This window comes from Salmo salar, chromosome ssa03 (genome assembly GCF_905237065.1).
Source record: "Salmo salar chromosome ssa03, Ssal_v3.1, whole genome shotgun sequence".
Taxonomy (NCBI): Eukaryota; Metazoa; Chordata; class Actinopteri; order Salmoniformes; family Salmonidae; genus Salmo; species Salmo salar.
The window spans coordinates 58,479,979-58,507,638 of record NC_059444.1 but is presented as its reverse complement, the minus strand read 5'-3'; the positions used below and the strand labels follow the sequence as shown (position 1 = coordinate 58,507,638).

The window sequence follows — 27,660 nt, the reverse complement described above, 5'->3', positions numbered from 1 at the left end:
TTGCAGTGCAAGGGGAACAACTCCTTCAGGTCGCACCACCGCTAACTAACTAGCCATTTCACATCGGTTACATTGGCAGAAGGCTAAAGTTGTGGTGAAGCCGTGTATTCTCTTTCTTTATGATACACCAGAAGCTTTATGTTTGATCAACACATTTTTGGTACTTGGCATCTCCTCAGTGGATGTGCAGCAGATAGAGTGAGTGACTCACCTGTGTCTTACGAATTCGCAGGTCTGCAGATGATCTGTTCAGCCCCTCCTCCTGCTCAATGCTCTGCTCGATTGCTGGGAAAGAGGCAAGAAATTGTGAGAAATAAACAATGGAACCGCCAAACGGAAAGGAGATTGCTCATCTTCCACTGAACTTCAGTCAGTTACCTCCCCATCACAGTCAGGTACTATAGCTAGCATGCTAATATGCTAACATTTCGCCATCTTGGGTGGAGCAATTAGTATGTCATGGGCAATGTGCTAATGCTAGAATTACAAATAGGCCTAGGCCTAATGATAAAAGTATGCTATTTTACAACAGATATAGGTGTTTTACTTAATACAATACCAAACCTGATAGGGAGGATTCTGACCCGAGTTATGGCGTAAATGGAACTTAATTCCCTTTTTATGCACTTTTCTCTCTAAGCGTATTCTGACCTTGAACTTAAACCACCTGTTCGGTTGGGGGGGGAACTAGAGGTGTGGCAGAGGTGTGTTTACCGATACGCTTTATTCTGACCTTGACTTAATTCCCTCATAATTCCACCACCTTTACGCGCAAGGAAATCATTAATAAGGTCGAGGAACCTGTCGGTTCCAAGTGGAAAAATATCTTCTTTACGATAGAAATAACACCATCTCCATGCACTGTAATTCATAAACTGATAAGAGCTATTGATAAGACCTAGGTAAATGAATAATCAGTTTGGATAAGGGGATTATAAATATACAATACCTTCAGAAAGTATTCACACCCCTTGAATTATTCCACATTTTGTTGTTTTACAGCCTGAATTCACAGCTGGATTGTGCAACATTTGCACATTATTATTTTCAAAATTCTTCAAGCTCTGTCAAATTGGTTGTTGATCATTGCTAGACAACCATTTTCAAGTCTTGCCATAGATTTTCAAGCCGATTTAAGTCAAAACTGTAACTATGCAACTGAGGAACATTCAATGTCGCCCTTACAGAAAAAAACACATGATTTCACATGTGGAAAATCACATGATTTTATATAAAATGTAATATGTGAAAACCTGTGTTCATGGAACACTTCACCTGTGATTACATTTTCACGTATAGTTTCATGTTATCACAGGTTGCTTTACATGTCGTCACGTTATCACATTAACTTCACATATGATCACATGAAAACCTTTTTTGTAGCACTTCACTTTATGTGGTTAGGGCCTCTTGATAAGCAACTCTAGTGTGTATTTGGCATTATGTTTTAGGTTATTATCCTGCTGAAAGGTGCATTTATCTCCCAGTGTCTGTTGGAAAGCAGACTGAACTTGGTTTCCTCAATGATTTTGCATGTGCTTAGCTCTATTCTGTTTCTTTTTATCCCCCAAAAAATCCATAGTCCTTGCAGATGACCAACATACCCATTACGTGAAGCAGCCACCACCATTCTTGAAAATATGAAGAGTGGTACTCAGATTTGCCCCAAACATAACACTTTGTATTGAGGACAAAAAGTTCATTTCTTTGCCACATTTTTTACACTATTACTTTAGTGCCTTATTGCAAACAGGATGCATGTTTTGGAATATTTTTGTCCTGTACAGGCTTCCTTCTTTTCACTCTGTAATTTATGTTAGTATTGTGGAGTAACTACAATGTTGTTGATCCATTATCAGTTATCTCTTTTCACGGCAATTAAACTCTGTAACTGTTTTAAAATCACCATTGGCTTCATAGTGAAATCCGTGAGCGGTTTCCTCCTTCTCCGGCAACTGATTTAGGAAGGGCGCCTGTATCTTTGTAGTGAGTGGGTATATTGAAACCCCATCCAAAGTGTAATTAACAACTGCACCATGCTCAAAGGGATACTCAATGTCTGGATACTTAATGTCATGTTATGTGACTTGTTAAGCACATTTTTAGTCCTGAACTTATTTAGGCTTGCCATAACAAAAGGATTGAATGCTTATTGACTCAAGATATTTCAACTTAAAATGTTATTAATTTGTAAACATTTCTAAAAACATAATTCCACTTTGACATTATGGGTATTGTGTGTAGATCAGTGACACAAAATCTGAATGTAGTCCATTTCAAATTCAGACTGTAACACAACAAAATGTGGAACAATTCAAGGGGTGTGAATACTTTCTGAAGGCACTGTAGGCCATTTTCAAAACGAGAAGTTGCTTTTTAGGGGCAGTTGCTCTTTAAATCAAAATGTGTCAAAAAGGAATAGATTTCCTTTGTGTGAATCGGGCCCATAGTGTTGCTGACCACAAACCAAACATTATTTTCCAGTTGTGTTCTAAATGTGATGTAACTGTGTAAAATGCCCTTGGTGCATTTAATTTGGATCAACAAAACAGAGAAATAGCAGGATTTTGGGATGTCAAACTGTCAGTTTATGACATACCATCTCCTTTTGAACAAATGCAATGTTCCCAAAAATATTAAATATTGATCCCAAACAACACATTTGGGGGATCCTGCCAAGACCCTTTTAAATAGAGGCAGTGTCCTTAAAAAGCTTGTGGAAAAAACAGGTCATTCCTGATGCATATTTATGGGCAAATGTTGGGTTTCTCACAACTACCAGATAATGTGATTCCCAATATAATCTATTGTGTACTGTATGTGATTACTCAAACATCTTTTGTGCACCATCGTTTAACATTGGTTTTCTCTCTCTCTCTGTGTGACCTTCCCCAAGAGCATTTCCAAAAACAATAAAGAGAAAATGGAGAAATAAAAGAATGTCAAACGAAAGCACCAGATGTAAGGACCTATTATATCACCCATAGTATAACATTTGCATTTGTGAATCATCTATGTAGGATTTATAAAGGCTTCATTAAGCTTCATAAGAAGCTGTCAATATAACTGCTCAACCCACCTCACAATATCTCCACCTCTTAATCTCTTTTAGGATCCCGAGTGGTGCAGCAGTCGAAGGCAATGCATCTCAGTGCCAGAGGCGTCACTACAGACCCTGGTTCGATCCCGGCTGTATCACAACCGGCCGTGATCAGGAGTGCCATAGGGCGGCGCTCAATTGGCCCAGTGTCATCCGGGTTAGGGGAGGGTTAGAGGTAGGCCGTCATTGTAAAATAAGAATTTGTTCTTAACTGACTTGCCTAGTTAAATAAATGTTAAATAAATAAAATTAAAATAAATAACAAAGAGTTCCCCTGTTATATTCCAGATGAATTGTCTCACCATATGGCGCATACTCTTCCTGTAATTTGTCTTTATGACTACTGTGCGCCCTGGTCAAAGACACAGTGCTCCGCTGGTGTCTCTATAAGCTAGGCTGATTTTGAACCCACCTTAGATCAATAACAAAGGAGATTTCCATATTGCTGATTGGATGCTTTGTTGCTGCTGCATGGTGCCCAGATGCCAATGTCCCATCACCGTTCATTACTTTTGATAGAGGAAGCTCTCTCTCAGCATCAAAGTATTTTGTGATGCAATTTAGAAGAAACAACCAGATGAGTGGGAGTCTTCTAGATTATTGGACTAAAATAAAGAACGAAGCTAGAGGAATGCGACTCAGCACCTTTGAGTGAGCGGTTTCCTATCTGGCTTCAGAGGGAGCTTATACATCAAAGGAGATTAGTCTAAAACGCCTACCGGTATTTGAATTCACGTCCCAAAATCAGACCTCTGTGCACGTTTGTATAGTATCTTAGTAGTGGTCTATCAGCAGCGAGTGGGTTGGACACTGAGATGTTTGAGATGTTTGAGATGTTTGCCTCGTGGTGCATCAGGTATATTGGTATCAACTACATATAATAAGTATGATTTGTTTTAGTTTGTGTCTCTGAAATGATTGATTTTAGGTTACGTATTCTTGACCTATCTTTGGTCTTGTATCTTGTGTAGTGCACCTGTGGTAATGTGGATAACGCGGGGAATCTATAGCGTACTTACCCACAGCATCTATGAGGTCATACAGTATCTCTCTATGATGGTTTCCTTATCGTTGCATAACATCCTGACCAATCCAGAGAAGCTACAGTATAGTTGAGCATCTATCTTTAGTGGTGGATCTACGGTTGGTCGGCTACCTAGCTACAGTACAGCAGAGCTCCCCGGTGAGGCACTTCCTCTGGCTTGCTGCCTTTTCATTTTTCACTGTGTCATGACTCAGCTGATTTGCATAATAATGCCAAGGGGGGGGGGATCTCCTTAACGTGGTCTTAAACAAGGGGTTTACCTGTCTTTCAGTAAATATCAACACTACTTGGCTGGTTGAAAGGTCATTGATCATTGTTGTTTTGTTGGTTAAACACTTTGTCTGACTGGATGAGACAGGAGCTGCTTCTCTCTCCTGGACTGCAAAGCTACCGCATGACATACTCTATAAGGAAGCAGAGTGGTAGCCTAGTGTAGCGGTCACTGTCAACCTAAGTTGATCTTTCACACGAGGTCTGATGGAAAATGGTGCCTTTTTGGAGCGCAGTGTATAATGCAGCTTGGCATTCAATTCATCTAAATGTTATTACCTTTGCTGTACTGATGGTGGTTGAATGCTCTATTCAGTGTATTGGGAGTCTAAAAAGGTTGCTTCTTAATTTACAGACTAGACTGGTGAGCAACTGTAAATGGTAGTTCTTACATTTGTAAAAAAAAAAAGCATTTTCAATAAAATGTTATGAGGCACAAGACAGTATTCCTAAGAAGAACCCAAAGCCTAAAATATAAATTGCTACACCATCAAGTCCTATTACAGTTTGTAAAGGACATTTGTCAATTCTCACTTTATTAGTTATTAAGAAATGGTGAGCAAAGCAACATATTGCTCCTAGATCCCGGTGTGAACTGATATGCGACCTGACATGCTGGCAGTCTGAGGACAGAGGCTGGAGGCAGAAGGTGTTTGGATGACAAGACTGATGTCTGCTCCATTGCGGCTTTGCTTTTTACAATATGCCCCTTTGGGGGGGATCACCAGAGACGACCTATTTTCTACAGCAAAACCCCCGAAGTATATTCTCTGTTCTCTACTGTATGTATAACTAGGCAGCTGACGAGCTGATGTAATTGCCAAATGATTTGCATATATTCACATGTTCACAGTGGGTAGGGTTGAAATGTACAGTAATGATACTGTAAAAAAAAGACATAATTTGAGAGTTAACTGACAAATTCTGTTTTTTTTTTTTAATGTATAGCGTCAAATCAAAGAGTATCCAAGATTTTTGTATGCTCTCTGTTTTGACCTTTACTTCCTACTCACTTATATTATAAATATACCACATGAGAGAGACTATTGTATTTACAAACGATATCACGGATAAGGTTCGAACAAACACACACTTGCAAGACTGCAGAATGTTCTGTATACTCAACGTATGCAAATATTTGTCTGTACGTTCGAGATACATATGGAAAATGAAAACATGAAAAGCAGATCCATGTTCGTTAAAGGACAAAAACAGAAAGACATTGTGGGGATAGAAATTATAGACCGATATGCACCATCAAAGCTGTTTTCAGTGTGCATGTGCAAGTGTGAATGGGATGTGTGTTGGGGCGAATGGTTGGTTGGAACTCCCAGATAGATGAATTCACTGCTCGACCGCCACACATTAATGCAGCAATGTCCTTGAACTGTTAACTCTCAATGCAGTTAACATTTAGCCGCCTCAGCTTTGCTCTTAGCTATAATTCTCCCCTCATTAAAAATACAATTGTTGGAAATGATACTCTGACCCCAGTTGAATCTTGTCCTTAACAAAAGTCCCTGAGACGCTCATTCGACGTTATTGCAGGGGGCCACTAGATGTAGCAAATATCTTTATTTTTGTCCATCGTAACCATTTTGTTTTAGTATGTTGGGCCTGAAATCATGGGGACTCCCTTGAGGACAAACAGTCTTTGATTTAAGGAGCTGATAAAGACTAAACATTGGCTTGTGTTTTTATTTGCGCTATAGAAATCTGCTGTGTTGCCGTTACATAAATGGCTTTATCTGACCATCAGCGTTATAGTCAGGTAATCTAATGAAGCAAGTGTTCTGGCTCTGAGCAAGTGTTTTAGTAGCGAGTTCAGATTGAAAATGGAAAAAATATATAGGGTCGGGTTGACATAATTTCCTTCATAGCCAAGAGGTTCTAATCTTGTGTTCAACATCTAGCTGAGGCGTGGACAACTTAACACCGTGCGGTATTGGTTGACATGGTGTTTTTCAGACGCAATGTTTTCCAGTGTTTCACACAACATTTTCCATTTTCATTTTATACTTACCTTTTAATTTTGAGCGAACTTTATTGGCTGTCTTCTTGATGTCAGCTGTGAGGTCCTCCAACTCCTGCTTGGTCTCTGAGATACAGAAAGAGAGACAGAATTATGCCACGCTCAGCATTGTGTTTCATGTTATAACATTATGGCAACAATATTCAGTTATCGCATTTCACAACCTGTGTCAATTACAGTACCACTTATAAAACAACTTAGGTTGTCAGTAAATGAATGTACCATATGTGAGTGATTATTGCAAATGCTCTCATGTATGTAACAGTATGCAAAGATACAAGTGGGCGAATTGAGAAGAGATATTGTATGTGTAAATCAGTTTATTCATCAGTTTTATTATCTTGACTAAGAATATGGGATTGTGTAGGTTGGAGTGGATGAGTGTGTGTGACAGTGTTTTAAAGTCAGTGTGTTAATCAGCCTGTGTGTGTGCGTGTTAGCGTCTATATGAGAATGCACTCATGCATGCAACAGTGCATACTGTGTGCGTGTGTGTGTGTGTGTGGGGGGGGGGACGACTCAGCTGCAGTGTTTGGGCTGATTTATTACCGCTGCAGTGCCATTCATTCAGTCACTGGAAACCAGCTCAGCCCTTTCTCTCTCCTCTCTTCCTCGCCTCCCTCCCTCCCTCCCACACACTTCACTTCCTACAGTACCTCATCCTCTCCTTCCTTCGCACCCGTAATTCCCTCAATCACTCCCTTCTCTATCGCCCACCTCCGCAAACACCCCAACACTCATCTAGTCTAGTGCAAAAGTCTGTTTTCCAGAACACTCCACTAACAAGAAGACTATCTCCTAACACATAATTAACTGGTAATAGAAACTCATATGCATCATTTGTTTATCTACAACAAATGTATAACGTCTACCCATGATTATACATAACTAATGAGTTAATTACCGGCATGTTTCTCTGGCTGTTGGCTGAATAAGATAGTTTGCGCTTTACCTAAGCTAAGAGTTTTCACAAGAGTGCAGCACCTCAATCCTCTGGTTAATCTTAAAACATGGGCCTTGTAGCCTCGTACCTCATGAACCATAAAGAAACAACATATCTAATTATGTGAAGCCAGGAAGTACACTCTTAGAAAAAAAGGTGCCATCTAGAACCTAAAAGGGTTCTTCGGCTGTCCCCATAGGATAACCCTTTGAAGAACCCTTTTTGGTTCCAGGTAGAACCTTTTTGGTTCCATGTAGAGGGTTCTACATGGAACCCAAAAGTGTTCTACCTGTAACCAAAAAAGTTGGAAATGAGTCGGAAATTGGAAATGTTTACAATAAATCATTCAACACGCTAAAATAATATAATTTAAAATCACATTTTTGTGGTAGAAAAGGATATTCATCATATAGACAACAGTAGGCTGCTACAGTCATACAGTATTCTACCACTGCTCTACAGCATTATTATGTGCATTGAAATGTAGGGACTGTTCTGTCCATCACAAGTAAGTCAATTATATATTTACAGGAAAATTAAGATAACCAGTCATTTGTATACAGAAAACACAGATAGGTCAATTACCTTTCAAAGTACGGTATCAGCAAGGAAAGCCATTGTAGTTTTGTGATATTTGATTGGGGTATATTTAGAGTTAGTTAGTGCCAATTAGCCTGTAATTACTGGGCAATGTTTAGGTGATATCAACAAACCAATCAGACGCTAACAAGCTCCTGTCTGGTACTTCATACAGTAGGTAAACACTGGGAGCCTTGCTTGCTGGGTTTTGTTTTGAATCCTGTGCTGTTTTTTAACAAAATGTTTGTGTATTACATGTGTCCTGTAGCTACTCTATGCCTCTGCACTTTCCCTGTCTATCGATTGTCCAAAAGCAAAAAGTGTCCTATGTTACTGAACTGGAACTCATATTTGCACACAACGACACCTCCTTGTGGGTCAATACTGTTGTCTGGGACTAGCATCCGCAATTTATATTTCAAAGCATATGAGCTAGCTACAACACACAGCCATTTCAGTTGAAAGATTTAGCTTTTTCCCTCTAAGAAAAAACCCTGAACCCTTACCTATAAGGCATTTTATGTGTGTAAGTGTAACTGGATATAGACTACAACTAAATAGCTTACTAAATATTTTGGCTGCTGTGTATTGCCTTCTGTTGACGGGTCCGCCCTGTCCTTGTGTACACCCTGTGTGTGACATGATAAGTGAATTCTGTGCTCAACTCAAATGGAGTGATTCCTCGGGATTTCACTATACATTATGGAGATGCCCTTCGGCCATGATTGGAGAGAGGCATGAGATTTAAACATGTCCCGTTGCCAAGTCCAAGAATGATTCTTCACTGTACGATTCACAATTCATTTGAAAATAGCAAAGTGTGACAGTGCAATCTGAATAATTACAGGCTACAGCATTGGGTTTCCAACTGATGAAAAATTAAGATGATTTCTCTACACGGATTTCTTCAGTAAGCAACTACACTTCCCAGCATGCATTATTCAAGGGAGTACACTGGAATGCATTTTGTATCATCCACTGACTGCCAAACATTATTTGGAATGGCTTGACATAGAGGGGAGGCAAAATTTAAGCTTTTGATTCATTTTGAGGACAAACATGTAAGATTAAGCTAGAACACATGAATATAATAAAAAAACATAACAGAAACAGAAATATGCCAGCAATTCTGTAGGGACAACATACTGACTGTCTGATTTGGAATATTTAATATAATCAATAATTACAGTGAATCTCAAGATATTATGTTTATGTGAATACAGTTGAAGTCGGAAGTTTACATACACTTAGGTTGGAGTCATTAAAACACGTTTTTCAACCACTCCACACATTTCTTGTTAACAAACTATAGTTTTGGCAAGTCGGTTAGGACAACTACTTTGTGCATGACACAAGTCATTTTTCCAACAATTGTTTACAGACAGATTATTTCACTTATCATTCACTGTATCACAATTCCAGTGGGTCAGAAGTTTACATACACTAAGTTGACTGTGCCTTTAAACATCTTGGGAAATTCCAGAAAATCATGTCATGGCTTTAGAAGCTTCTGATAGGCTAATTGACATCATTTGAGTCTATTGGATGTGTACCTGTTGATGTATTTCAAGGCCTACCTTCAAACTCAGTGCCTCTTTGCTTGATATCCTAGGAAAATCAAAAGAAATCAGCCAAGACCGCAGAAAAACAATTGTAGACCTCCACAAGTCTGATTCATCCTTGGGAGCAATTTCCAAACGCCTGAAGGTACCACGTTCATCTTTACAAACAATAGTACGCAAGTATAAAAACCATGGGACCACGCAGCCATCATACCGCTCAGGAAGGAGACGAGTTCTGTCTCTGAGAGATGAACGTGCTTTGGTGCGAAAAGTGCACATCAATCCCATAACAACAACAAAGGACCTTGTGAAGATGCTGGAGGAAACAGGTACAAAAGTATCTATATCCAGAGTAAAATGAGTCCTATATCGACATAACCTGAAAGGCCGCTCAGCAAAGGAAGAAGCCACCGCTCAAAAACCACCATAAAAAAGCCAGACTACGGTTTGCAACTGCACATGGGAACAAAGATTGTACATTTTGGAGAAATGTCCTCAGGTCTGATGAAACAAAAATAGAACTGTTTGGCCATAATGACCATCGTTATGTTTGGAGGAAAAAGGGGGATGCTTCCAAGCCAAAGAACACCATCCCAACTGTGAAGCATGGGGGTGGCAGCATCATGTTGTGGGGGTGCTTTGCTGCAGGAGTGACTGGTGCACTTCACAAAATAGATGTCATCATGAGGAAGGGAAAATTATGTGGATATATTGAAGCAACATCTCAAGACATCAGTCAGGAAGTTAAAGCTTGGTTGCAAATGGGTCTTCCAAATGGACAATGACCCCAAGCATACTTCCAAAGTTGTTGCAAAATGGCTTAAGGACAACAAAGTCAAAGTATTGGAGTGGCCATCACAAAACCCTTACCTCAATCCTATAGAAAATTTGTGGGCAGAACTGAAAAAGCGTGTGCGAGCTAGGATGCCTACAAATCTGACTCAGTTACACCAGCTCTGTCAGGAGGAATGGGCCAAAATTCACCCAACTTATTGTGGGAAGCTTGTGGAAGGCTACGCGAAACGTTTGACCCAAGTTAAACAATTTAAAGGCAATGCTACCAAATACTAATTGAGTGTATGTAAACTTCTGACCCACTGGGAATGTGATGAAAGCAATAAAAGCTGAAATAAATAATTATCTCTACAATTATTTTGACATTTCACATTCTTAAAATAAAGTGGTGATCCTGACTGACCTAAGACATGGAATTTTTACTAGGATTAAATGTCAGGAATTATGAAAAACTGGGTTTAAATGTATTTGGCTAAGATGTATGTAAACTTCCGACTTCAACTGTATATATAAGCAATGACCTTCCTACTCAGACACTTCAGTCACAAAGAAATGTTTCAAATGGCCAGATTCCCCACATTTATCAAATAAAGAAATCACACAACACACACACACATAGCATAGCAACCACATACTTACTAGTTAAACCACCTGGGTAGATAACTAGTAACCAGCTAGCTCACTCACAAAAACTGAACTCCGACAACTAGTCCCCTGGAGCAAGTCCTTCATGAAGCATGCATGACAAGAAAAAAAGGAAGGGAAAGGGGGGAAAGAAGGAACAAAAGACAGACAGAAAAAGACAGAAGCAGTCCAACAACATTACAGAAGATAAAACATGCATGTGTAGAAATTCAAATCAAATATTGAAATCATAAGGCAAAAAAGAATTGCGTGCAAAAACACATTGAGGAGCTACAATAAAAGTGATTGGGCAATAAAAGGGATGTGTGAGAAAAGGAAGTGAAATCTGAAGGATTCCGTGATGAGGGTACAGTCGGTATTGTGCCACTGCCTGCCCTGAGACTCTGGGTTAACCCAGACTAGAGGTTGTCTGACAAGGCCTAATATTAGCAATTAAACATTCATTCACTCCAGTTGAGTCACTAGCAGCCTGGGTCACTGTGAACTCTAAAGAACATACTACACTCATCTCCTAACAACCGCACGGCCCTACAGCAGCACGGCAACAATGAAGGGGCCATTTTCTGAAACATCTTCCACTGTAGGTTTTTGACTGATTGATTGTGGCATATTTTGGGCCCTATTGAGGTTTTGACAAAATGCCAGACAGTCATCAGGGCCTAAAAGCAGTGGTTGAAGGTTAACAAGATTGGATATCAATCAAATTATTGGAGAAAATACAATATTATTTAAATATTTATACACATATCTTCATGTCTGTTTTATTGCACACTTATAAGTGCTATGCAAGGTAATACCTTAGTGCTCTTCTTTTTTTGAAAGCCTGCCTCAAAACAACTTCATTTCATATTAGGGCAAATGTAAGTGCTGTCTTCATTGACCGTTAGATTAAAATATGTTATAATAGTGATAGTATTGTCACAATAAACACAAAAAAACTTTCGTTGAGTATTCAGTGAGTGTGGTGGTGAACCCTCGTCAACCAGTGGGTGGAGTCCCACCCTTGCAAATGAATTTGTTGAGTCGTGTGTGTTGGCTGGGTGTGGGTGCGTGGGCCGGGTGTGACTCAGTAAGAGATGCGGGGGTGGGGTCACATTCACTGGGTGCGTGGGTGGAGTGTCTCCCACAGGTATATAGCCAGGGTCACGCACACACTTAAACCAATCTGTCTCCGCTATCCTCAGGCCCTTACTGACTCCCCCTCACACAGACCTGAAAGGATTTGATACAGATAGTAAACTGGAAAGCAATGTTGAATTTTCTGGCATATCACTTCTACCTATCCAGTCCTGTCAGTGCTGCAAGGTGGAGTCCATAAGGACTGAGGGAAAGCAGTATGGAACTGGTATGGAATTGGGCCCCATCTTAAAAGTATCCATTCGGGCTCATGGATGTGGCTCGTCGGCACCGAGACTTACTTTCGTCAGGGTTGGGCGCTGCCAGGATGGCGCTATGCTGCTTCTTGACCTGCTCCACATCTTCTGACAGCTTATCTATACAGACTCGGATCTCTTCCACCTGCACAGGGAATGAGAAGGAGGGGGCAGAGGCAATATACATGAGGGCTTCATTCCTGTACTCTTTAAATGAGTGTACTGTCAAATGGCCGTGGTCTAAGGAGCTTTTCCGTTCTAGTAATTATATTTCTATGGTATCGACCAACCACATGGAAAGCATGTGTGTACAGCATGGGAGAGCTGAGGCCTCTGAACCTCATCATGGACAGGATTACCTCACATACTCAATCATCGACTGACATGATGGCCCAATGGAAGCACTTTCTGATGGGTGGGAGAGCAGGGACTCTCCATAAGGCCACATAAGTCAATTACTGACTGATAATTATAATCTCTGCTGCCTTAGGGTTTGGAGGCTTGTTTCTTAGCCATCGTTGGGGGAATTGTATGTTATTTAGTCTAAATGGTTTTCACACTGAGACGTCACAGCGTGACCTGTTTACATACATACACCCGCAATAACATCTGCTAAACACGTGTATGTGACAAGTAACATTTGATTTGATTTGATTGTTAATGCCTTATTACAGTACTAGCTATATATCGTCACTCGTTGTGGATCAATATCTCTATCGAACATTGGTATGATACAAGATGGCCGCTGTTTTAATGGTGGGTGTTCAAACTCCTCCAACCCCACAGAATGTGCAGAGGCGCCTGCAGATAATACATTTCCAAGAACTTCTGACTATCCCCTGAAAGCCTGTGCAAAGTCAGACTAACCACACATTCTGCATTCATCCCACTTCTCCATCTGAATGTGTTATGTAATCCAATTCCCAATACAGATGTGTCTTGGCCCTGTTTGTGGATATGCGGATACTTTTGCATTGACTGTATGGATATGAGCATATATGTGCTTTGCATTGCTATTCATTCTCTACTCAATTATTAAAAGCTCTTCCTGTTTTTCTTTCTAGGGGACAGAGAGTTCAATGACAACAGCTTGTGAGCTACTTCCTCAACGAAGCTAAGGCATCCCGAATCAACTCATTCTTTATAGTGAATCATTGTTTAGCCCAGATTGAGCCAATTCCCCTTCCCCTATAGTGTTCACGTAATAGTTTTAGAGGAGAGCTTTGTAAAGCAGACAGATTTGTCTCCGTTAGGACGGAGGCGTTGAGCCACGGCCCATAAGGCAGTGAGGAGCACAGCTAAGCCAGGCTCAATAACTGCACCCTGCCTGCACCAGCAGCAGAGCTCTTCAAAGGCAGGTGTCCTCAATCCCAGCTAGCCCCTCAGGGCCCCACTAACAGTGTCTACTGCTTCTTGATGGGCCAGAGAGTCTGCTTACCTGGTCTTCCAGGCTTGATAAGATGCTGATCAAAAGACAAGGACCAGAGTTGTGGATTTTTTTTGCGATTCCTGGTGCTGTATTGCAGATAACTGTGTATCTGTTCAAGATTTTTGCTTTAACAGCCTTTTCAAAGAGAGAAAACAATTCCTCTGTGTAAAAAAATGGAGGCCGCGTTCTGAGCGTCTTGCACAAGAAAATCAACTACTGGAAATGTTAAGCCCCAGATTGTCTGTACTCCCATAAATGCTGGGACATTCTGTAGCCATATTGTCAGACATCCAGTGTGTTAATGTCTTCGTTAAGACTTAACACACAGCGATAAAGAGTTCTGGCAGCATCTCCAACGTATAAAATATACCTCCGCTGATAGAGTTGATTGATTCATTGCAGTCTTATTATGGTAGGAAGAAGAGTAAGGTCACTCGATTTTGGCATACTACTCAAAATAAATCACATGAAACCCAGGGGGAGGGAAATAAAAGCTGTTACTTCCTCCACACCCTGGTCTTTTATTAGCTTTCCCCCGCCATTGGATCAGCAATTAGTATGCAAATCGTTCTAATTTCTTGTGTTTGAACACACCAAACATAATGTTGCTCTATTTGCATATCCTTCCCCTCCTCCTTTTCCTCTCATAGCATGTTCCTGGTTGCATAGGATGAATGTGGAAAGAAATGATTCTTAATCACTTTCAATTTTGAAAGATAAAGCTGAAGGGAACATGACCTGGAGATAATGTAGCCAGAAGGCCTATTTTATTTTCTTGTTTTTACATTATGTGGCTTGATTTCACCCTTAATGATATGGCATTAATATGTGCTCCTCTTGGAAACACTATTAAATGGGGAACACATAAAACAGTAATACCTTAACTTTAGAGATATGGCACTATTAAGGCATTTACTACCAGTTAATCGGCAATTATGACACTATGCATAGACCTTAATTAGCCATTTGCCCCCTTTAATTGAACATGACCTGTAGATGTGTGGATACAGGAACTACCAGGTTAAGTTTGTAATAACGATAATTAGGATATTTCTTATGCCATTCAACGGCATGTATTACAGTTGATTGTTGCACTGACCTGTTCGAAAAACTCATCCATGAAGTGATCCCGGTCAACCTGGACAACTTCTTCATCATCATCGCTGTCCTTAGCCTGAAACAGAAGAGGCGAAACACAAAATCAGTCCCCCATGCACTGCACTGGCATATTGCTATTTATTGTTGATTGTGTATTTGTGACCTGTGCAAACTGCAGATAACACAGTACCACACTTGGCTATAGATCTCTCCTAACTGTTGGAAGGGTAAGGAGTAAGGATGGAAGGGGGTAAGGAGTAGAGAATAAAAAGGAAAACCCTTGTATCCATACTGCTTGGTGACATGCATGGCAACCATTTTAGATAAAGCCACAAAAAAGTATTTGAAATATGTACTATATTTGCGCTGTCACTTCAAACAGTTCATGATATGAAGGGAGTGACCCTTGAAGGGAGAGACCCTTGAAGAGAGTGAAGGGAGTGACCCTCAGGGGCTCCCGAGTGGCGTAGCAGTCTAAGTACCTGGTTCGAATCCAGGCTGTATCACATCCGGCCGTGATTGGGAGTCCCATAGGGCGGCGCACAATTGGCCCAGCCTCGTCTTGGTTTGGCCGGGGTAGGCCGTCATTGTAAATAAGAATTTGTTCTTAACTGACTTGCCTAGTTAAATAAAGGTTAAATTCTAAATTATATATATATTTTTTTAAATAACACAAACCCTTACATAAACCCTCTTCGACTTAATGTGATGTGAGCTGTGTGACCTGACCTCAAAGGGGTCAAGGACTAAGAGACAGTGAGAAAGAGAGGCTGTATACGAAGCTGTTGAAAATGGCAGGAGAATCGATGGAACACCTTACATTTGCACTAAAATAATAAAGATGTGTCCTCGGATTCTTGTCGCGCTTAGCGTTGATGAATTGCCAGAGGCCCATGGAGAGGGCCTGAGGTGTGCAGTGTTGGCAAGGTGGAGCGTGGGCCGTCTGCCATAGGGCAGCACACAGCTCATTCTGTTGCTGATACAGTATTATGGGCACTACAAATTACACACCCAACGAAAAATGTGACACCGGGCAATAGATAGGGCAGAGATAGATCACCGCGTGTGTATGGTGTATGGTCAAATTGATGAACTGTTTAGGCAATAGCTTGATGGGTATTTTGCTTATTTGCGCCAGAGAAGGGCATAGTACTTATGTTCAATTAACAGACAAGCAACAGTTAGATCTAGGGCTCTATTTAATCCGTAGCGCTGAAGAGCTGCACTATAGCGCGATAGACATTTAAAGGCAATGTTCCCGCGTTAGCGGAGACTGCATTCACAGAAAACGCTACATATGTCGGCTCAATCTGAAATTACCTTTACATTTCAATCACGCTATAACGCTAAACCTCAACGATACGGATTAAATCGAGCCCCTAGAGTGTTTTGTAACCTAATGACAGTTATGTTGAATCACATTGTGAGGGGGAGAGGGGTTGACAAATCCAGTTCACCTGGAGAAAAACAACAAAACAACAAATCGACAAGACCTCTACAGTGTTGTCTACTAAGTCCACACCACAAGAACAGTCATTGCTGAATAGCTTAGTCGTAAACACAGCTAGTGGACACCTATCTATAACTGTTGGCAAACAGAGAAATGTACAAAATGGCAGCCATCTACTTGGGCACACTCTAGTCAACATTTTCCCTTCACTCTTCATTGCTTCCTGTGTGTCTTTTGGCCAGAAAAATACAGGAGAGTTAATTCCTCTAAATCGCATCTCATGCCAAAAGATACAGCAGCAGACAAGTGTGTCAGGGAGACAATGTTTTTTCATAAGGGCATATGGGAGGGAAAAATAGCTCCAAGGAAGAGGCTGGATGCGTTGGGACTGGTGGTTGGGACTCCAGCGGTTGGGACTGGCTTTGCCTTGGTTAGGGTTTGAAACATTTCCCTCCAGTGCCCACCTCTAACTAGCTAGCTCCACATCGAGGATGTGCAGTTCAGGTTCCTGCCCTCTGTGCCCTCGGATGACAGTCCCCCACTCTGCCTTGTATGGTATGATGAGAGACGGTTCCTGGTTAGATCACTCACTGTCCAATGTAATGTGATGCTAGTGTATATGGAGTGTGTGACAAAGGATTAATATGACTTCAGTGCACGGAGCTTTGATATTGATACTTGCTGCAGTTCTTGGAGGACACAGCACCATTTAGCCACTTTTTTTTTTTCACCTCATTGTATAGATTTTTTGTCATTTAAATACTTTTCTGAAAAACATGCCATGACAAATGGACCTTTTGTTAATTTTTTGCTCCATTTAAGCACATAATAGAGACTATAATGTGTTGAGTTTTCACAGTAGCTTTCAGGCTAATGAGCGGTGACTCACATTCGTGCTAACATTCACACAGGCAATATCAATGACCTACCATATTCGTATCAATTTCTAGCAATTATTTTCTGAAGCATTTAGTACCAGCTCAATTTAAATGGCCATTGCTATGCAAAAAAAAAAATGCTGCGATTATTTGATTGAATGAGATGTTGCTCAAATTTGGGTTAATGAGTAATTGGTTTCACATCTCCATATGATCATCGAAGAGAAAGATATGTTCAATCAGAATAAACAACCGACAGGCTTCCACAGAGAACCACGATTCTGACAGTCTCGCCTGAATCAGTTTAGGTTCCCTTGGTTTTTATCAAAGGCCACAGATCTGGAACTGTGGTTCATCTGTGTGGTCCGTTTCATTCAAAAGGCCTTGGACTGGAGCATGTTGGAGTAAGATGAACATGACTGATTGTGTACAATCAAGTGACTGTGTTCATATGTGCATTGTGTTGTCCTCCAAGCCTTCAACGTAAAAGGGTATGGTTACAATATACAATCAATCAAAGTATTGATTATAATAGGCCTTCAGATTTCCACCAAACTGGATATGAGGTAGATTTTTTTATAGGTGTAAAGTAGCAAGTAAAAACCATATAGCAGACATAGTAATATACTATGCTTGCAGTGTTGCAAGTAAATAATTCATTTGATAAGAGACAGTGGCCTATTCCTAGATCATTTCCAATTAAGATAGCTGATGCAGATTTAACATTTAATCCATGTTGAAACTACCAAAAACTCTACCATTACTTTCAGGGATCCCCCCAATGGTTTGTTCACAATGAACTGCTCAAATTTCCTCCTTCCCAGAGCTGAAATATTCAGTCCATTTTCTATGTATTATTCATGGGATGATGGAGCAGCTTCTGCTGCATATTGCCCAGCCCACCATCTTCATGGCTACCTGACTGTTACACTGCACAGATGCACACAATCTTAGCTGGGCTTATTTTATATAGATCATGATGTTGTAAGAGGTATCAATGTATGTTAAATCCTAAGCTTATAGCCTACACCTACGTATTGCACAAAAGGTGAACGTTTTTAAACTCATAAATCTACACACAATACCCCATAATGTCAAAGAAAAAACTATTTTTTCGAAATTGTGCACATTTTTGCAAAAAACCTGAAATATCACATTTACATAAGTATTCAGACGCTTCACTCACTACTTTGTTGAAGCACCTTTGGCAGCAATTACAGCCTCGAGTTTTCTTGGGTATGACACTACAAGCTTGGCACACCTGTATTTGGGGAGTTTCTCCCATTCTTCTCTGCAGATCCTCTCATGCTCTGTCAGGTTGGATGGGGAGCGTCGCTTCACGGGCATTTTCAGGTCTCTCCAGAGATGTCCGATCGGGTTCAAGTCCGGGCTCTGGCTGGGCCACTCAAGGACATTCAGAGACTTGTCCCGAAGCCACTCCTGCATTGTCTTGGCTGTGTGCTTAGGATCGTTGTCCTGTTGGAAGGTGAACCTTTGCCCCAGTCTGAGGTCCTGAGTGCTCTGGAGCAGGTTTTCATCAAGGATCTCTCTGTACTTTGCTCCAATCATCTTTCCCTCGATCCTGACTAGTCTCCCAGTCCTTGCCGCTGAAAAACATCCCCACAGCATGATGCTGCCACCACCAGGCTTCACCGCATGGATGGTGCCAGGTTTCCTCCATACGTAACGCTTGGCATTCAGGTCAAAGAGTTCAATCTTGGTTTCATCAGACCAGAGAATCTTGTTTCTCATGGTCTGAGAGTCCTTTAGGTGCCTTTTGGCAAACACCAAGTGGGCTGTCATGTGCCTTTTACTGAGGAGTGGCTTCCGTCTGGCCACTCTACCAGAAATACTTGATTGGTGGAGTGCTGCAGAGATAGTTGTCCTTCTGGAAGGTTCTCCTATCTCCACAGAGCATCTCTAGAGCTCTGTCAGAGCGACCATCGGGTACTTGGTCACCTCCCTGACCAAGGCTCTTCTCCCCCGATTGCTCAGTTTGGTCAGCTCTAGGAAGAGTCTTGGTGGTTCCGAACTTCTTCAATTTTAGAATGAGGGCACTGTGTTCTTGGGGACCTTCAATGCGGCAGAAATGTTTTGGTACCCTTCCCCAGATCTGTGCCTCGACACAATCCTTTCTCAGAGCTGTATAGACAATTCCTTCAACCTCATGGCTTGGTTTTTGCTCTGACATGTACTGTCAACTGTGAGACCTTATATAGACAGGTGTGTGCCTTACCAAATCATGTCCACTCAATTGAATTTACCACAGGTGGACTCAAATCAAGTTGTAGAAACATCTCAAGCATCATCAATGGAAACAGGATGCACAGCAGCTCAATTTTGAGTCTCATAGCAAAGGGTCTGAATAAGTAAATAAGGTATTTCTGTTTTTTATTTTAGCGACCACAATTTCTAAAAACTTGTTTTTACTTTGTCATTATGGGGTATTGTGTGTAGATTGACGAGGACATTTTTTATTTAGTCAAACATAGAATAAGGCTGTAACAAAACAAAATGTGGAAAAAGGGAAGGGGTCTGAATACTTTCCGAATGTGCTGTATATGGTAAGCCACAAACAAATATGCATATGCACACACACTTGCAGCATCACACAAAAGCATGTTGGCTTTATTTGAAAAGGCTTGTGAAATTGTGATTGCAGAAAATGTTTATATGACAAGTAGCTTTGATTGTAAAAGAGTCAGGTAACAACAAAGATATTCAGAATGTCCAAGATAACAGATCTCTTCAGAGAGGCAATGTCTTCTCATATTTCACAATGTCAGGGTTGTATTACAACTTGGAGTCTTTTCACCATCTCTTATCACATTAGCATCCTACCTACACACTAACACAGACCCCTGCTAAATCAATACAGCCATAAATAGCTGCGCTTGAATAGCTGCATTTGTTTGCTAGCGATCACACTACAACACTATGCATTGTTTGCGTATGTGTGTGTGCATTAGTGGTGGCTTTGAACTATGTGTTTAGCCAAGAAAAGAGAAGGATACCAATCAAGCTTTTCACCCAGGGGTGTAGAACAGTCCTCTAGGACAGCAGTGCTGCAGGTTTTCCATTTTGCCCTTGCCCCTAATTGATCAGTTAATGTCACTGATTTCCCGGAGAGTCCACACACCTAGTAACACAGGTCTAAATCAGCCACTGATTAAAAAAAGTAAGAATGAAAACCAGCAGCCCTTCATGACTCGAGGTCAGGCAGCACCTGTGTTTGACCCCGTAACAATTATTAATTAAATATGGCAAATGTTATGCAGAAGTATTATGTTACGATGTGAGTAGCATATGTACCTCATTCACCCCCTGGTGTCACTACAAGGTAGATATAATCTGCAATCACTACTCTTGGCGCCTACCTAAAGTCAGACAGAAAGCACCCAACTTGTGTATTAAAATGTGTATTAAAATGTGTAGTGAAATGTGTATTAAAATGTGTAGTGAAACGAGCAGCAGGGCTAATGCTAACTCATTGCTAGCTCTGTTGCCAGATGCCTCTGGGGGGGATCCTCATCACAAGCGGCAGCTATGTCGGCTAGGCTACAGCTATCTCATCTTGAACTGGTCGGCATTTTTACATTTCCACTTTTGTGTGTGTTGTCTACTCAATGTAGCTATATTTGGCTGTTTTCTTCCTTTACTCCTCCCAGGCCCTCCCAGCACTCCACCTGCATCCGGTTTCACCCGACGGGGGAATGGCAGCCTCTCTAGCTCTTGCTTGCCAATGGGCAGATAAGCTAGTTCACAGCTCCTATCTTCCATATGAGAGGTATGCGCATACTAATGATAAGTGGCCAAGGGGCAAAACATTCCATGACAACAGATATTCGTGAGGAGAGAGAGCACGTAGGTGGGTATGGTATGAATAGTTGCATATATGAGCAGGTAAATCTGCTAAGACTATGTTTAATGGAATGGAGTTTAGATGGAATTCAACTGACGATAGGAATGTGACTACAATAGTGCATAACATTAAACCCCTACAACTCATCCAGAACGCCGCAGCCCGTCTGGTGTTCAACCTTCCCAAGTTCTCTCACGTCACCCCTTTCCTCCGCTCTCTCCACTGGCTTCCTGTTGAAGCTCGCATCCGCTACAAGACCATGGTGCTTGCCTACGGAGCTGTGAGGGGAACGGCACCTCCGTACCTTCAGGCTCTGATCAGGCCCTACACCCAAACAAGGGCACTGCGTTCATCCACCTCTGGCCTGCTCGCCTCCCTACCTCTGAGGAAGCACAGTTCCCGCTCAGCCCAGTCAAAACTGTTCGCTGCTCTGGCACCCCAATGGTGGAACAAGCTCCCTCACGACGCCAGGACAGTGGAGTCAATCACCACCTTCCAGAGACACCTGAAACCCCACCTCTTTAAGGAATACCTAGGATAGGATAAAGTAATCCTTCTAACCCCCCCTTAAAAGATTTAGATGCACTATTGTAAAGTGGTTGTTCCACTGGATATCATAAGGTGAATCCACCAATTTGTAAGTCGCTCTGGATAAGAGCGTCTGCTAAATGACTTAAATGTAAATGTAATAACATGTCTGGGCTGCAGAGATAAGTTTTGAGAGAGGTTTGCTGCAGTAACATCAGCAACAGGATCTATATAAAGAATTAATATCTTTAGATTGTGTTGCAACTGGTACTAGATTGATCAATCTAGTATTCAAATTCATATGGACAACAATGGTACAATGTAGACACTGGTTTGTTTGAAGGGTTTTTGAGGAAATGAAATGCTAATTATTTAGCAGAGAATAGACATCAAAAGATGCTGTGAGGTAAGATATGGTTGAATACGGTTAGACATGGTTGGTGGAATCAGATGGGGTTCCAGAACGATCCACATAAATGCAGTCATACACAGTTTAGCATAACCAATGTACCTACTGCACCAAGTGTACCGCTCACTTGCTTGTGGCAATGGATTGCTGTAACAGCTGGACTAAACAAACCATCACGCTAGCATTCAGGTTACACTGAACAGGCTAAATGGCTAGACTGGCTAATCAGGGCTTGAACCAGATCATATTTAATCTAATGTTAAGTAGGGCCTATAGCTAATGTAGACCCAATAGCTGAAGCTAACTCCAGACAACCTAATCTTCACTGTACACATTATTCTGAGTTACAACAAGCAGCAAAAAGGATTTGATAGTAATGTAATGGATGCACAGTACTTCCACCATTGCCCTCCCTTCAGATTTACCAGAACATTCAAAAACACATTCATTGCTAGGTGTGAATGCAACCTCATAGTGTACAAAGCAGTACATAAAACATTGCACATCTGGGAGATAGGCCTCTTGAGGGCACCACAGGGAAATGCTGGTGTGTCGCTCTGAGCAATGTAGGGCAGGCCTAATACACCTGCCATGTGAGTCTCAGTAAACTGTTTAGGGATCTATAAAGTTGCCCTAGTTAAAAGTGTGTGTACTCTTCATGTGATCCAAAGACATACACAATCGCATTTCAACTGGGTAACCCACATGAAGAAGCCCTGTCTGTGTCCCCCTCACCCCCTTTAAATAGCCAGCCCCGTCCAGATGCATGCCAGCGACTTGTGACACAATGAAACTTTTAGCGACCACAAAGCTAGCCGTGGGGGTTATCTGCTCGCAGACTGTAGCACGCCTTTTCAAGTAGTTCATTCATTATATTCATGGAGATAAAATGCCAGGCAGGAAGCATGAATTCCAATGTTGTATCTCTGGATGTTGTGTAAAAAATAAAAAGCTAGCCTTCAATGAAAATGTAGTAATTTAAAAACCTTCAATAGGCCTATCCCTCCCACCAGAGAAATGACTATGTACTGTACAGTATGTTGTACTACAGGCAATGTTACCCTTATGGAGCACTTTAGTGATACTAAAGGCAAATAATCTGAAATGTATACTAAATCATCAGTTAATTACCTCCAATACGTCTGTGTAATAAATGATCCTCGCCTCATTAGAACACCACTACACATTTTGGTTGTACGTAAACGCGGAAAAATGTACACCATCTCACTCGCTATTACATAAGCAAATATTTAACTTATCGCTTATTCATCAAGCCGTTGACAGCCTAACCAGCTGTTTTTGATCTAGTGGCAAGGGAGCATCCGTCTATTTATATTGTTTTATTGGTGGGGGAGAAGGGAAGTTACAATGCCGTTGTCCATGGAATCACATGAAGCTATGACATTGGCCCTGTAGTACAAATGTCTACATAAAATATAACATGCAATACCACTCTCTGCTTTGCTTTTGTGAGTGGATGGATTAGTGGATTAATGAGTGGATGGATGAGTGCATGGATGGGGGAAGAGAGGATGGATGCATAGAACGTGAGTATTACGTATGTGTGTATATGTGTACATTTCATGTGTATGTACGTGTCTATATGTGTAACATTGCAAGTGTATATTTATGTGGATGTGGAAGTGTTATTCACAAAACTCCAGTCTGGCATTTGTGGCCCCCCAAATGTGGAGTATGAAATAATTTTTACATAACACATTTTTGCTATCGTTCTTTTTTTACATCCGTTATTAGACAGTGGCAATGCGGAACACTAATGATTATGAACATGGTCTTTTGCCTGCTAATGCCTGCAATGCAGTGAAGAAAACGATATGACAACAATAACGTCCAATGTAACTGGCCCCTCTAACAATACAACTGGCCCCAGCTTGAACCCCCCCAGTTGAAATGGTCTTGAACCGCCACTGCAGTCTGGATCTCTGAGATAGCCTAAACACACAAGTATTGATTATCTCCTAAAAACACACACCCTAGAAAACAGCCCAAGCACATTTGAAATGCAGAATTATATTCTTGCAACGTTCTTGAAAACCATTTGAAACTGAAGGCTCGCAAAACGATCATATTGAGTAAATCAAACTCAGCAGCTTAAAAAACAACAACTGAGACTTTTATGGGTGTCACGGTTGTCGTTGGTAATGGAGGACCAAAACGCAGCCGGTATGTGTACGCTCATCTTGACATTTATTAACTCAGAATGAACACACCAAAACGAACTTACAAACAACGAAACAGTCTTGAAAGGCTCACTCGGCAAAACAAGAAACAATCTCCCACAAATACACAGACAAACACACCCAACTAATATAGGACTTCCAATCAAAGGCAACACCACACAGCTGCCTTCAATTGGAAGTCCACCCCAATTAACTCAACATAGAAACAGATTACCTAGACTAAACATAGAATTACATAAACAAGGAACAGTGCCCAAAAACCCCGGAATACATAAATCAAATGCCCTTTTTAGAAAAACCACCACCCCGAACCACATAAACCAAATACCCTCTGCCACGTCCTGACCAAACTACAATAACAATTAATCCTTATACTGGCCAGGACGTGACAATGGGAGATATTGCAGCAAACATCATCCGTGATCGCCTGCTAGCCTGCGGACAGCATTGGATCCACCAGGAATAATGTGAGTAGCATCCGGACAGCTACCAAACAGAGGCAGTGAGTGTATCAGTTCAACCACAGAGGAAGGATGCATACTGCTGCGATCCCTGCTGCTGATGCTATAACAAATGGGCTGCTGGGAGGATGGATGGATTGATAGGGCCCATGTATGTGCAGATGCTTGGTCATACAGCTTATAAACCTATTTGTGTAAATGTGTACACATATATATATATGAGTGTGCTTATGTGCATATTAATTGGATTCATTTGACTGACTGCACTTTGACAGCTAAAGCCCTGCGACAAAGATGGAGCTATGGTGAGTGTGGAGGAGGAGGAGGAGGAGCAGAGGGGATGGGATGAGAAAGATAGAGTGAGGCAGAATGTGAGAGAGAGATAGAGAGAAAGGGTCAAGAGAAAAGAGAGAGCGGCTGTGGGGGAGGGGACAGAGGAGAGAGAGAGAGAGAGAGGGAGAGAGTGGGGGATGGGAGGAAGAGGGCGGAAGAGATCCAGGGAGAGAGAAGGAGAGGGAGATAGAAAGAGGGAGGGAGAGAAATTGGAAAATGTGGGGGAGGGGAAGAGAGGAGAGCGTCTGTAGCTAGCTAACACACATGATGCAGGTTAAACAGCATCTGTTACCTACAAAAAATCTCATTGCTCCCAGCACAGGGGATCAAACAGCCATTGTGACCCAACCAGGGGTCGCCCATTCCATACGTCATCCCACCCACAACGCCATCCCTCTGCATCCACGACACACAACTCCCTGTCAGGGAGAATTACATAAGCCTGGGCGACCTCAGGTGTGGGGGTGAATACAAATGCCACGAGCGCCTTGCCCAACCCTTAGTCCATCTGTACTGGGAGAGGAAGAAGCCATCGTAGAGAGAGAGAGAGACGCCCCCTGTCCGCCGTTACTGCCCATGTCTTTTGGGCCTGGTAACAACATTAACTAATGTCCCAATGTAGTACACAGGGGTTAGGGTTAGACTTGGGGGGTTTGAGTGGTGGCAGGAGAGGTAGAGGGCATGGAGAGGAGAGAGATTAAATAAAGAGCCCTGATGTATACACACGTCAACCCTCATCCACTTCATGTCCATCTTTTGTCAATCCATGTTCGCTTTTCCACTTCCAGGGCTATAAAAAGCATTGATTGTCAGTGTCCATGTTCCTTTATCAACCGTCATTCTGATGCTTTGAGGGGGCCAAGGGAGAAAATGGAAGCGAGCTGTCTTTTTTATGGCTCATAATGGAGGGGGGAAGGATGGAGGATGGAGGAAGGGATGTTTAGATAGAAATAGATGCTGTGGCTTCCAGACTGACTCAGCGAAAACTCAGGGGAGTGTCTTAAGTGAAGTAACAAACAAGGTCAGGATGTGATGTGCGAGCTGCACTGGCTGCCAAACCTGGGCTACAGGCAGCACCCACAGGCTCACAGAGAGAGAGAGGGAGGCTCCAGTAGAGAGACACAGGTTTCGTCCCGATTCTCCACCCTTCTCCCAAAGTGTGCACTTCACACTCACCACGGTAGAAACTCCCGCCAGTCTACGTTTACACCACTCCAATGCTTTTAAATCCATGACAGGAAGTGCACACTTTGGGAGAAGTGTGGAGAATCGGGACGCACATCACTAATCCATCAATACTATGCACAGTCATATCAACCGCTCTTCCCAGAGTATTTTGCACTGTAAGATCCACTGTACTGCGCATCCCCCCAAAATCCTGAAATATAATTAGTGACAAATGGGAAAGTATTAATCTTATATTTAAGCAATAATGCTTGAGGGGGTGTGGTATATAGCCAATATATCATGGCTAAGGGCTGTTCTTAGCACGACGCAACGTGGAGTGCCTGGATATAGCCCTTAGCCATGGTATATTGGCAATACACACTATATATACAAAAGTATGTGGACAGCCCTTCAAATTAGGGGATTGGGCTATTTCAGCCACACCCGTTTTTGACAAGTGTATAAAGTCTTGCACACAGCCCTGCAATCTCCATATACAAACATTGACAGTAGAATGGCCTTACTGAAGAGCTCAGTGACTTTCAACAAGTCAGTTCGTCAAATTTCTGTGGCCGAGCAGCCACACACAAGCCTAAGAATCACCATGCGCAATGCAAAGCTCTGGCTGGAGTGGTGTATCAAGCTTCACCATCTGGCTGTCTGACCGACGAATCTGGGTTTGGCGGATTCCAGGAGAATGCTACCTGCCCCTAGGCATAGTGCCAACTGTAAAGTTTGGTGGAGGAGGAACAATGGTATGTGGCTGTTTTTCATGGTTCTGGCCAGGCCCCTTAGTTCCAGTGAAGGGAAATCTTTACGCTGTGGCAACAGTTTGGGGAGCCCCTTTCCTGTTTCCATGACAATGCCACCATGCACAAATCGAGGTCCATACAGAAATGGTTTGTTGAGATCGGTGTGGAATAACTTGACTGGCCTGCACAGAGTCCTGACCTCAACCCCATCGAACACCTTTGGGATGAATTGGAATGCCGACTGCAAGCCAGGCCTAATCGCCCAACATCAGTGCCCAACCTCGCTAATGCTCTTGTGACTGAATGGAATTAAGTCCCTGCAGCAATGTTCAAACATCTAGTGGAAAGCCTTCCCAGAAGAGTGGAGGCTGTTGTAGCAGCAATGTGGGGACCAACTCCGTTTAATGCCCATTATTTTGGAATGAGATGTTCGACGAGCATGTGTCCACATACTTTTGGTCATGTAGTGTACCACAAACCCCAAAGGTGCCTTATTGCTAGTATAAACTGGTTACCAACGTAATTAGAGCAGTAAAAATAAATGTTTTGTCATACACGTGGTATACGGTCTGATATACCACGGCTGTCAACCAATCAGCATTCAGGGCTTGTACCACCCAGTTTATGATTTGCTTTGTGGAACGGGTTAGGGGTTAAAGTAACTAATGAAAGAGGGCTAATCGAAAGGTTGAGTGTCGGCTGAGCCATATCTCTAAAACCCTAACACAAAATGACAATCTTCTAATTC

General features: G+C 41.9%; 1 protein-coding gene across 1 annotated transcript in view; it reads right to left on the bottom strand.

The window, feature by feature from the left end:
* The window catches only part of LOC106600813 (syntaxin-1B), a 61,561-nt gene that overhangs the window by 15,925 nt on the left and 17,976 nt on the right, over positions 1 to 27,660 (bottom strand). The window contains exons 2-5 of the mRNA XM_014192509.2: positions 14,873 to 14,947; positions 12,390 to 12,489; positions 6,439 to 6,513; positions 212 to 285 (exon numbers count right to left, since the gene is read on the bottom strand). Coding sequence (XP_014047984.1) covers positions 212 to 285; positions 6,439 to 6,513; positions 12,390 to 12,489; positions 14,873 to 14,947 — 324 coding nt within the window. The remainder of the gene's footprint in view (positions 1 to 211; positions 286 to 6,438; positions 6,514 to 12,389; positions 12,490 to 14,872; positions 14,948 to 27,660) is intronic.